Here is a 13,695-nt window from a genome sequence, read left to right on the forward strand (position 1 = left end):
TCAGTTTTTTTTTTCATCTATACGCTCACCTATTTTTCTTCTACAGTGGATAATTTTAAAGAAAATTCCCATTATTATTTTGTTCATACATATTTTAGTATATATTGCTAAAATAGTCTTAATCTATATTATCATTAACCCACTTAAAATAACAAATAGTATTATAATATTATTAATTATCCTGACTGTTCTTAAATGATTTTTTATTAAATCTTTTTTTACAGTTGTTCCATTTGAATTATGATCCAAACATGGCCCATACATAGCACTTGAATAATTTCTTTTAGTCTATAGGTTCCACTTTATACCCCTTTTTAAAAATGCCATTTATTTATGGAAGAAACTAAGTAATGTATATAATTGAATTTCCTTCATTTTGGATTTTTCTATTAGCATCTTCTGATGCAATTTCACTTATTCCTTCAACTTCCAGTTTTCCTGGAAGTTAGATCTAGAGGCTTGGTAAGATTATAGCTGTTTATTTGAGACAAGAATACATCATAAGTGCTGGTTTAGACTTCCTGTTGTTTCATATCAGTAGGTATATAATGTCTGCCTGTTTACCTTTTTTGTGATCTTAAACTTGACTAATAGGTTCCAGTATTACCAGCTTGATCAATCTCTTAAAACTTTTCAGCCTTTCATGTAATAGTTATAAGGATAATTGATGTTTATGGTTTAGATCTATTAATTCAATGAAGTTGTAAAGTGGCAATATTTTACTTCTATTATTCCTAATGCAATTGTTAGCTGGAATTTTTCAATGAAAACTTTTGGTTGCCATGAGGTATATTTTCTACAAGAAAGGCAGAAAAAACACTTGTTTTGACATTAGTTTGCCAGTTTGCAGAACAGTGAATTGGTTCTTTGGCAATTTATTTATTTATTTTTTGTCTTTTGAGGGCCGTACTCACGGCATGTGGATGTTCCCAGGCTAGGGGTCTAATCGGAGCTACAGCTGCCAGCCTACACCACAGTCACAGCAACACCAGATCCGAGCCGCATCTGCAACATACACCACAGAGCTCACGGCAACACCTGATCCTTAACCCACTGAGCGAGGCCAGAGGTCAAACCCACAAACTCATGGTTCCTAGTTGGATTCATTTCCGCTGTGCCATGATGGGAACTCCATTTTTTTTTTTTTTTTTTTTTTTTTTTTGGGTTCTTTGGCAATTTTAAAAGTTAAAACTTCTAGGGAGTTCCCATTTGGCTCAGCGGCAACAAACCTAACTATTATCCATGAGGATGCAGGTTTGATCCCTGGTCTCACTCAGTGGGTTAAGGATCTGGTGTAGGTCACAGACACGGCCCAGATCTTGCATTGCAGTGGCTGTGGTGTAGGCCAGCAGCTACAGCGCTGATTCAACTCCTAGCCCGGAAATCTCCATATGCCGTGGGTATGGTGTTAAAAAGACAAAAAAAAAAAAACAAAAAAAAAAACCAAAAAACCAAAAACCAACTATAATTATAGACTGAGTGCTCTAGTGAATAAAGTAGACAGCATGCAAGAACAGATGGACAGTGTAAAGAGAAAGAAATCCAAAGAAAAAACCAAAAAGAGATGCCAGAGATCAGTCACATTATAACAGAAGTGAAGAATGACTTTGATAAGCTTAGTAGGAGACCGGATACAACCGAGGAAAGAATCTCCAAAAGAGTCTCCAAAAGTGAAAAACAAAGAGAACAAAGACTGAAGAAAAAAATGAACAGCATATTCAAGAATTTAGGACAACTATAAAAGATATAACATATGTGTAATGGGAATAGCAGGAGGAGAAGAAAGAGTAAGGAAAAGAGGAAATATTTGAAATAGTAATGATTGAGAAATCTCCAAATTAATGCCAGACACCAGATGACAGAGAACACCAACCAGAATAAATGACCAGAAAATCTCTATACCTAGGCATACAAATTTCAAACTGTAGAAAATCAAAGATAAAGAAAAAACTCTTGAAATAAGCCAGAGTAAAAAACAACAACGGCAACAACAAAAACACCTTGCTTATGAAAGAACAAACATAAGAATTAGATCTGGCTTCTCCCCAGAAATCATGTAAGCAAGAGGAGAGGGGAATGAAGTATTGAAAGTGTTGAGAGACAGAACTGATAATCCAAAATTCTGAACGCTGTGAAAGTATCTTTCGGAAGTGAGGGAGTAATGAAGTTTTTTTGAGACAAAAAAAATTGAGGGGATTTGTTGCCAGTGGACTGAGAAGGAAAATGATACAGGTCAGAAACTTGGGCCAACATAAAGAAAGAGCACTGAGTGCAGATAAAATAAAAACTTTGATTTTTCTCCTTCTTAATTGATCTAACAGATAATAGTTTATTGAAAGTGACAATAGCAACAATATATTTGATTATGTACACTTATGTAAATACTGTGTGTTTGTATACATATAGTGTTTGCAAATGCTTATATGTATATGTATGTGAAATGAATGATAGCAATAATACTTGGGATGGAAGGGGGAAATTAGGAATAACAATTATTGTAAAGTATCACATTCCCCATAAAGTGGTATAGTGTTATTTGAGAGTTGGTTTGGATTAGTTATAAATGTATATTACAAACTCTACACCAATCAGTTAAAAAAGTACAAAAAGTAAGAAAAGAATAGCTAGTATGCTAAGAACTAATGGAATAGAATATATAAAATACTTAATTAAAACCACAAAGACAAAAATAGAAACAAATAGTAAGGGCAACAAATAGGAAATAGTAAGAAATACGGTAGGTATTAATCCAAGTATGTCAGTAATTACTTTGAGGGTCAATAGGTTTTTAATGAACCCAATTAAAACACAGTGTCAGAACGGATCAAAAAACAGGACACGACTATGTGTTGTCTATGAGAAACTCATTTTTTTTTTTTTTTTTTTGCCTTTAAGGGCTGCACCTGAGGCATATGGAGATTCCCAGCCTAGGTGTTGAATCAGAGCCCTATCTCCCGGCCTACGCCACAGCAACGTGGGATCTGAGCAACCCTACACCACAGCTCACGGAAATGCTTGATCTTTAACCCATTGAGCGAGGCCAGGGATTGAACCCCCAACCTCGTGGTTCCTAGTTGGATTCATTTCTGCTGCTTCATGATGGGAACTCTGAGAAACTCATTTTTTATGTAAAAATAAGTATAAATTAAAAATAAATTGATGAAGAAAGATATGCCATACTAACCTTAATCGAAAGAAAGTGGGAGTAGCTGTATTATTTTCAGACAGAACAGACTTCAAAACAAGGAAATTTATTAAAAGAGAAAGAAGGGAATTACATGATGTTAAAGGAGTCAGTTCTCCAGGAAGACATTACAATCCTCAATATGTATGTGTCTAATAACATAGCATCAAAATACTAATAGAACTGCAAAAACTCTTAGATTATAAGGAGAAATTGATGAACCTCTATTACAGTTGTAGACTTCAGCACTCCTCCACCCCATAAGAATTGGATAGATACAGCAGGCAGAAAATCAGTAAGGACGTAGATATATTTAATATCATCAGTCAGCTAGATCTAATGAACATCTATAGACTATTTCATCCAACAACAGAATACACATTCCTCTACAGCTTACATAGGAAGATTCAATAAGATAGACCACATTCTATGCCATAAATCACATCTTAATAAGTTTAAAGGAATAGAATTGATATAATGTCTGCTCTGAAACCACAGTGGAGTTAAACTAGAACTCAGTAACAGAAAGAGAGCTGGAAAATCCCAAATATTTGGAGATTAAACAACACACTTCTAAGTAACACTTGGATCAAAGAAGAAATCTCAAGAAAATGATACAGCAAATAAGCACATGAAAAGTTGCTCCACGTCATATGTCATTAGGGAAATATAAATTATAGCACTAATGAGATAACCAGTACACATTATTGGAATGTCCCAAATCCAGAACACTGATGATACCAAAAGCTGATGGGGATGTGGAGCAACAGGAACACTCATTCGTTGTTGGTGGGCATGCAAAATAATCCAGCCACTTGGGAAGACACTTTGGCAGTTTCTTAGAAAACTAAAAACATTCTTACTGTAGGATCCAGCAGTTGAGCTCCTTGATAATTACCCAAAGAAGTTGAAAACATATGTCCACACTGAAGCCCACACATAGCTATTTATAAGAGTTTATAACTGCCAGAACTTGGAAGTACCCAAGAGGTTCTTTAGTAAGTAAGTGGATAAATAAACTGTGTTGCATCCAGAGAATGGAATATTATTCATTGCTCAAAGGAAATAAGTTACCAAGTCACGAAAAGACACGGGAGAAATTTAAATGCATATTACTGAGTGAAAGACGCCAGTCTGGAAATGTCTGTATGATTCTAACTGTATGATATTCTGGAAAAGTCCCAGCTATGGAGACAGTAAAAAGATAATTGGTTCCCAGGGTTAACTGTGGAGAGAGGGATAAATAGGTGGATCGTAGAGGATTTTATGACAGTGAAATGACTGCATGTGGTACTATAATGTGGATACATGCCATTTTATGTTTGTTCAAACTTATAAAATATACAACACCAAGAGTGGAACTTAATGGAAATTATGTACTTAAGTAATAATGATGTGTTGTATTGTAGTTCATTAGTTGTAACAAATGTACTACCCTAGCAGGGTTGCAGAAGATACCTTCATGAGTAGGGGTTAAAATAAATGGGTAATCTCTGTATTTCTTGCTCACTGTTGCTGTGATAATAAAAAATGTTCTAAAATGTAAAGGTCATTAAAAACAAAATGTTAACCAATGAAGTTTCTTTTAAAAGAGATGATGTGAACTCATTTTTATCTGTGTGATAGTTGATGTTTTTGTTTATTTACACAATGCCATCCTCCATGGTGTTAAGAACATTGGTAATATGGAATTTGTCTGAAGTGGACTCTGAGATTTTCTTCCAAATTGCTTATGCTCCTTTAGGAAGTGTTTAAAAACTTTTTTATTTTTTGGGGGAGGGGGAGTGCGCCTACGACATACAGAAGTTCCCAGGCTAACGGAGTTCCCGTCGTGGCGCAGTGGTTAACGAATCCGACTAGGAACCATGAGGTTGCGGGTTCGATCCCTGGCCTTGCTCAGTGGGTTAACGATCCGGCGTTGCGGTGAGCTGTGGTGTAGGTTGCAGACGCGGCTCGGATCCCGCGTTGCTGTGGCTCTGGCGTAGGCCGGTGGCTACAGCTCCGATTCAACCCCTAGCCTGGGAACCTCCATATGCCATGGGAGTGGCCCAAGAAATAGCAACAACAACAACAAAAAAGACAAAAAAGACAAAAAAAAAAAAAAAGAAGTTCCCAGGCTAGGGGTCGAATTGGAGCTGCAGCTGCTGGCCTACACCACAGCTACAGCAAAAGCAATGCAGCATCCAAGCCACATCTGCCTTCTACAAGGCAGCTTGTGGCAACCTGGATCCTTAATTTACTGAGCGAGGCCAGGGATTGAACCCACATCCTCATGGACACTGTGTTGGGTTCTTAACCCACTGAGCCACAATGGGAACTCCCTTTTAGCAAGTTTTGTTTTTATTATATTATTATTATTTTTTTTTCTTTTTTAGGGCCTGCATTTGCAGCATATGGAAGTTCCCAGGCTAGGGATTAAATTGAAGCTGTAGCTGCTGACCTATGCCACAGCTACAGAAATGTGGGATCTGAGCCACGTCTGTGACCTATACCACAGCTCACAGCAGCTCACGCTCCTTAACCCACTGAGTGAAATCAGGATCAAACTTTTATCCTTAAAGATCAAACTTGTATCTTTAAGGATACTAGTAACCTGCTAAGCAATGACAGGACCCCCCACCCCCCATTTCTGTCTTTTGTATCTTTAGGGCTGCACCCATGGCATATGGAGGTTCCCAGTTCCCAGTCTAGGGGTCACATTGGAGCTGCAGCTGCCGGTCTACACCACAGCCATAGCAACACAGGATCCCAGTGGCATCTCTGACCTACACTGTAGCTCATGGCAACGCTGGATCCTTAACCTGCTGAGTGGGGCCAGGGATCGAACCTGCATCTTCATTGATACTAGTCGGGCTTGTTAACCACTGAGCCACAAGGGGAACTCCTGGAACTGCCCCACTTACCCCCTACCTGCTGCTTTTAGCAAGTTTTTTTTTTTTTTTTTAAAGACTTTCTTTTATTTATTTATTTATTTATTTTTTGTCTTTTTGCCATTTCTTGGGCCGCTCCCGCGGCACATGGAGGTTCCCAGGCTAGGGGCCCAATCGGAGCCATAGCCACCAGCCTACGCCAGAGCCACAGCAACGCGGGATCCGAGCCTCGTCTGCCACCTACACCACAGCTCACGGCAACGCCGGATCTTTAACCCACTGAGCAAGAGCAGGGATCGAACCCGCAACCCCATGGTTCCTAGTCGGATTCGTTAACCACTGCGCCACCACGGGAACTCCATTAGCAAGTTTTTAACGTTGTTTTCTTACTCTTCTCAGAAGGCTTATTAGAAGTTTTTCAGATATCATCTAGGATTTTCATTTTTGACTCAGATGCTATTTATGGCCTTTTGACTACAGCATCAAGGACTTGGATTTACCTAGCCTTTCTGTAGAAATAATGACCAAGGTCATGGGTGCATGCATTGACTACTGGCATGATTGTTGCCTGGCCAACAATAATTTTCTATTGCATCTTCCTTTCAGAAAAGTTAAATGTAAAGAAAAAAATTCATGTTATAACTTGTGAGTTATAACAACTTGGAGTTATTCTACATAATTAAAATAAGTATTTTAAATTAACTTTTTTTTATTAGAGAAAATATTTCTACACACAGCAGCTAATTATTGGTCTTTAACATTTAGTTGACAGAACTTGATTTGCTCTTTTTTGCTTTTGTTTTTGTCTTTTCTAAGGCCGTACCCCCGGCATATGGAGGTCTAATTAGGGGTCTAATTGGAGGTGTAGCCACTGGCCAGGCACATCAGAGTCACAGCAATGCAAGATCTGAGCCGTGTCTGTGACCTACACCACAGCTCATGGCAATGCCGGATCCTTCACCCACTGAGTGAGGCCAGGGATTGAACCCACAATTTCATGGTTTCTAGTCGAATTTGTTAACCACCGACCCACAATGGAAACTCTTGATTTGCTCTTTTTAAGAAATGTTTTCCTTAGAGTTCTTGCTGTGGTACAATGGGATCAGTGGCATCTTGGGAGTGCTGGGATGCGGGTTTGATCCCTGACCTGGCACAGTGGGTTAAGGATGTGATATGGCTACAGGTGTGGCTTAGGTCACAACTACAACTCAGATCTGATCCTTGGCCTGGGAATACGCCTCAGGGGGGACAAAAAAAGAAAAAAAAAAAGTTTTTCTTTTCCTTCATAACCTGTTGAATTTATCACTGATTTCCAAGCTAATTTTAGTTTGTTTATAATTGTATATTGAAGAGTAACTCTGATCTGTAAGCAGTAAAATATATACCAGTTAATGCTTTCAAATTTAAATTCTTGACTCAGGTAAATTTATGCATTTAAAAATTTTTTGCATTTCTTTTTTTGACAGGTTACAAAGACAGAATTAGAGAAATTAAAAACCAGCTATAGACAATTAATAAAAGAAATGAATTCCGCCAAGGAGAAATATAAAGAAGCTGTAGCTAAAGGTATGGCAAAACTATGAAAAATGTTTGTTTTAGTGATTTTTATTCTTATCATTTGAAAGTTGTCTTTATAAGTCATAGAATGATTCTACTTAGACCAATTCATGTTTTAAAAATATTAAAATAAGCTAAAATAGACTAAATATCAAACTATATAGTAAGTGTTTCTATTTAAAAACACAGAAAGTAGGGAAGTCCCGTCATGGCTCAGTGGTTAGCAAACCCAACTAGCATCCATGAAGACATGAGTTCAATCCCTGGCCTTGCTCAGTGGGTTAAGGATCTGGTGTTGTTGTGAGCTATAGTTTAGGTCACAAGTGTGGCTTGGATCCTAAGTTGCTGTGACTGTGGCGTAGGCCAGCCGCTACAGCTCCAATTGGACCCCTACCCTGGGAATTTCCATATAAAGACAAAAAGACCAAAAAAATAAAAAAAATAAAAAGTATTTCTGAGTAGTTCATACTAAATGATTATTTAGTACTTGTCATAGAATGTAAGGAATGTTTAAATTTTCCTATCTGCCTTTAGATTTACTATTTAATTAGTGAATACTAAATAGATAAAATAAAGTCGTATCTGTTTTGAAGTCTTCTTTATTGGTTATCTTTAATGCCATTAAAATCACAGATCATTTTGTAGCTTAGTTTTGCTTTCATAGCTTAATTTTATTCTCTGTTGTTCTAGAATTTCTGTAATACGCTTTGTAAATAAATGGAAAGAGAGATGTTTTTAGCAGATGTCTGTAGTTACAATCTTTAAATGTGACCAAGTAGTCTTCATATTAAATTAAAAAAATTATAGCAGTTAAGTTTTTGTTATTGTTGGTTAAATAGAAGCTTTATTAACTGGTTAAATAGAAGCTTTATTAACAATTTTTTTTGATTCTTAAATTTACCTTTCTGTTTTATTAATATATTTTCTCTGTTTTTTATTTGTGTATAGTTTAGTCCTTTTTTTTAAGGTAAATGAAATAAACAGCTCTAACATTAGAATATACCTTGCACAATGAAAATACTATGTTTTTGTTGTGATTTCCAGTAGACTAGATATGATACAGATTTAGATGCAGTTCCCCCATCTCTTCCTTACTTCCTTTTATAAAAAATTTTTAAAATTATAGTTGACTTACAGTGTTATATCAATTTCTGCTGTTCAGCATAGTGACCCAGTTATACATACATATACATTCTTTTTCTCACATTATCCTCCATCATGTTCTATCACAAGTGATTAAGTATGGTTTCCTGTGCTACACAGCAGGATCTCATTGCTTATCCACTCCAAATGCAATGGCTTGCATCTGCTAATCCCAAACTCCCAGTATATCCCACTCCGTCCCCCTCCTCCTCCCTTCCTTACTTCCTACCTGCCTGTCTCCTTTCCCTCTGCTCTTCCGCCTCTTGCTCCTCCCCACTTCCTTCCTCTCCCTCCTTCTCTGTCCCTCCTCTTCTTTCCCTTCCCCTCCCTTCACCTCCTCGTGTTCCCTTCACTCTGACTCCACCCCTCCCACATTTGCTTCATATTTCTGCTTCTTTCAGTGTTTCAGCTGCTTTTTTCAGGGAAGATGCATTCATATTCACAGTTCCCTTATTTTCACTTATTTTTTTGTACCTCAACCAGTGTTTGAGATTATAATCTCTTTTTAATGCAAAGATAGCTTTACAAATGTTTTTGTAATTCAATTATGTAAGTTTATTTAAGTGAACAAAAGAAAAAAAGATGGAACGGTGGAAAGACAGTAGACTTTGAGGTCAGATAGTCTTGGGTGTAGTTCCAGTGTTGTGTGGTTATTTCATAGATTTTCAAACTTTATATACCTGAAGAGTACTTTATATAATCAAGAAATATTTACTAAGCATTTGCTATCTTTAAGTTATTGAGATATAAATATTATTTCCTAGGTATTAAAGGAGTTTACCCATTTCTAATAGATATTCTAACTTGGGAACTCCAGGTCCTATTCTTTTTCAAAATTTCGCTTTTATGAAGGAGTCCCTTGTTTCTTTTCTGTAGATAGGTTCATTTGTGCTATATATTAGATTCCAAAATTGATATCATAGATATAAATGATATCTGTGATATAAATGATATCATATAGTATTTGTCTTTCTCTCTTTCTGACTTGCCTCATTTAGTATGAGAGTATTTAGTTCCATCCATGTTGCTGCAGATGGCATTGTTTTGTTCTTTTTTATGTGCAAGTAGTATTCCATTTTGTATATGTACCACATTTTCTTAATCCATTCATCTGTGATGGACATTTAGGTTGTTTCCATGTTTTGGCTATTGTAAATAGTGCTTCAAAGATATCATTGATATCTTTTTGAATGATAGTTTTGTCCAGATATATGCCCAGGAATGGGATGGCTAGATCATATGGTAGTTCCATATTTAGTTTTCTGAGGCACCTCCATACTGTTTTCCATAGTGCTTTTACCAATTTTCATTCCCACCAACAGTGTAGGAGGGTTCCCTTTTTTCCACACCCTCTATAGCATTTGTTATTTGTAGACTTATTAATAATGGCCATTCTGACTGGTGTGAAGTGGTATCTCATTGTAGTTTTGGTTTATAGCTCTTTCATAATTAGTGATGTTAAGCATTTTTTCATGTGCCTGTTGGACATCTGTATGTTTTCTTTGGAGAAATGTCTATTCTGAAGAGCCTCAATACTGTTTTCCATAGTGAACACACGAATTTATATTCCTGCCCACAATGTAGGAAGGTTCCCTTTTCTCTGCAGCCTCTTCAGCATTTGTTTATTTGTAGATTTTTTTTTTTTTTTGACTCCGCCTGTGGTGTGTAAAAATTCCCAGGCCAGGGATCAAATCTGTGCCATGGCAGTGATAACACTGTATCCTTAACCAGTAGGCCACCAGGTAACTCCCTATCTGTAGATTTTTTAATGATGGCCATTCTGACCAGTGTGAGGAGGTACCTCATTATAGTTTTGTTTGCATTTCTCTTATAATTAGCAATGTTGAGCATCTTTTCATATGACCATTGGCCATCTGTACATCCGAAGACCATAATTTTAATTGATCTTAAGAATTGCATTATTTGATTGACTCTCCTGAATTTAAAATAGGTGAGCTTATTTGCGTTTCTCTTTCTAAAGCTCTTAGTAATAGTATTTTCCTATTTTTAAGAATTTTGATTATTCCCATTAAATCAGTTTATAACCTATCGGGTATGTACTTTTAAAAAAAGTTCTTGGGAGTTCCTGTCATGGCTCAGTGGAAATGAATCTGACTAGTAGGCAGGTTTGATCCTTGGCCTCACTCAGTGGGTTAAGGATCCAGAGTTGCTGTGAGTTGTGGTGTAGGTTGCAGATGCGGCTCAGATCTAGTGTTGCTGTGGGTGTGGCATAGGCCAGTGGCTACAGCTCCAATTTGACCCCTGGCCTGGGAACTTCCATATGCCGTGGGTGTGGGGAAAAAAAAAGTTCTTATATAACTATGTAAATGCATGAGACTTATGTAATGCTGAGACTTACGCCACAGCCACAGCAACACGGGATCCAAGCCATGTCTGTGACCTACACCACAGCTCACAGCAACACCAGATCCTTAATCCACTGAATGATGCTAGGGATCAAACCCGTTTCCTCATGGATACTAGTTGGGTTTGTTATTGCTGAGACACAGCAGAACTCCCTGAAGTTACTTATTCTTTATAAGGATGTGATGGCAAATTCTTCCAACATTTACAGGCTTTATGTTAGAACCTTGGTGCTGGAGAGGCCAGGCCAGGCTGTTTCTGGAACAGGCCCTAGGAACTTTTGGGGCATTGCAGCTGGTAACCAAGCTGTGGCTCTGGCATTCAGTCATTACTTTAGATGTTAGGAAGCCTTGGGAAAGCTATTTAAAGCCCAGTCTGACTTATAGTGTTAAGTCTCAGAAGACATTCTTGGTTTTGGGAGAGCTAGGACCTAGAAATAGTTCCTATAGTAAGTAAGGGTTAAATTCTGAATTTGACTGGTTTGGAGTCAGGAGCTCAGTTATTGCAACTGGAGGTTCAGTGGCAGTAGCTGATTAGGAGGAAGGCTGGGTAAATACTGGAATTCCAAACTCCTAACCCCTGCTGTATAGATACATAAAATGTTTTAAATTTTCAATGATAGATTTTATATCTAAAGGAACACTGATTTATGTTGTCTAATGTAAAATATAATGCTCATTTATACTATGAATATAATATCATTTTAGTTAAATTATTTTTGTAATATACCTTAATTATCAAACTTATTTTGTTCTGTGCTGTGTTGAGAGGGCAAATATTTGTCTTAAATTGACTTGGGCTAGTTTGGATGTTAGTTTGTTAATTATTATTTATAACATGTATGCTGAGAACAACCAAAATAATTAGACTATTGATATGAATTTAATCATTTAGAGTGTTTCTTGATAGCATGGAACAACAAGTTTTTGAATGCAAAAGAGAGAGTCTCTACTTTTCTATTGCATATTAAGTTCTGAATACTTTTAGTTGGTTAAACACATGGTTGGGTTTGCCATAAATCATTTTTGTGACTCCATAAAGCTTGTATCCAAACTGAAGTTCTGACATATTGGTTGTAAATGCTGGGAGATTTTGCCATCATATTGTTTTTATAAAGAGTAAATGACTTCACAAAAGAAGTCCTACAAGATCATATTGGTTATGAACAAAAACTGTTTTCTTATTTCTTTCCAATCTGAATTTCTTTATTTTCTTTGTCTTGCCTAATGCCCTAACTAGAACCTGCAGTATAATATTGAATAGAAGAAGAAAGAACAAATGTTTGCCTTGTTTCTGGCCGTAGGGGAAGGACTTTCATAATATGATGTTAACGGTAGTTTTTCAAAGATTTTTCTCTTTATCAGGTTGAAGAAGTTCCTTTTTATTCCTGCTTAAAGTTGGATGTAGGATTTTCTCGAATGCTTTTTCTGTATCTTCTTTTACCTTAATATGGTGAATTATTTTGATTAACTATCACATGTTTCAATATTGTATCAACCTCACATTCCTGGGGTAAACTTTTCTTGGTTATGGTGTATTATTATTTTTTATTTTATTTGATATGGTTGGCTAAGTTTTTATTTATAAATTTTCATCTTTGTCTTTGTTTCTTTTAATATCTTCTGTCTCATTTTTGTGTAAGGGTAATACTAACCTCTGCATGATTGCCCCCTTTTCAATTTTGTAGAAATATTTGTGTTCAATTCATAATATTTCCTAAATGTTGATAGAATTCATTTGTGAAGCCATCTGGGTCTGCTTGTTTTTTCTTTTTTCTGAGTTTTTTAAGCTATAAATTCGATTTCTTTAATTGATATAGGGCTTTTTGTTTGAGTTTCAGTAGGTTGCATTTTTCAAGGAATCATCCATTTCATTTGTTTAATTTATAGGTACTAAGTTGTTCAGAATATTCCCTTATTTACCTTATAAAATCTGTGGTGATATTTTCTTTCTTATTCTTGATATTGGTACTCCATGATTTCTCTTTTTTCCTAATCATTCTGGTTAGAGGTTTATCAATTTTACTAATCTTCTCAAAGATCATCTTTAACCTTTATTTTTATTTTTTGCTTTTTAGGGCCTCATTTATGGCATATGGAAATTGCCAGGCTAGGGGTTGAATCAGAGCTGCACTTGCTGGCCTACACCAAGCCTTGTTTTTTTTTTTTTTTTCTTTGATCCGCAGGTATTGCTTTAATTTCCTAAAGTTTTGGCATTAAAAAAATTTCTCCCCTTGGCAATCACAAGTCTAAAAAAAGTTTTCTATTTTTGATTTATAACCTAATTTCATTTGGTCTGAGAATATTCTTTGTCCTTTTTTTTTTTTCTTTTGATTTTTAGAGTGGCATATGCAGCATATGGAAGTTCCCAGGCTAGGGCTTGAATTGGAGTTGCAGCTGCCAGCCCACTTCATAACCACAGCAACACGGGATCTGAGCTGAATCTACCTCTATGATCTACACCACAGCTCATGGCAATGCCGGATCCTTAGCCTCCACTGAGCAGGACCAGGGATCAAACCCACATCTGTATGGATACTAGTAGGGTTCATTACCACTGAGCCACAATGGGAACTCC

The 13,695-nt window shown here is 36.6% G+C and overlaps 1 protein-coding gene across 8 annotated transcripts in view; it reads left to right on the plus strand.

The window, feature by feature from the left end:
• Positions 1-13,695, plus strand: part of FER (FER tyrosine kinase) — a 433,188-nt gene that overhangs the window by 70,459 nt on the left and 349,034 nt on the right. For all 8 annotated transcript variants that reach the window (XR_002341846.1, XM_005661571.3, XM_021084609.1 and 5 more), the window contains one exon: positions 7,521-7,620. Coding sequence is in view for 7 of the 8 variants with exons in the window: in XM_005661571.3 (XP_005661628.3) it covers positions 7,521-7,620 (100 nt within the window). In the remaining variant the exon portion in view is untranslated. The remainder of the gene's footprint in view (positions 1-7,520; positions 7,621-13,695) is intronic.

The sequence above is a fragment of the Sus scrofa genome, chromosome 2 (assembly GCF_000003025.6).
Source record: "Sus scrofa isolate TJ Tabasco breed Duroc chromosome 2, Sscrofa11.1, whole genome shotgun sequence".
Lineage (NCBI taxonomy): Eukaryota > Metazoa > Chordata > Mammalia > Artiodactyla > Suidae > Sus > Sus scrofa.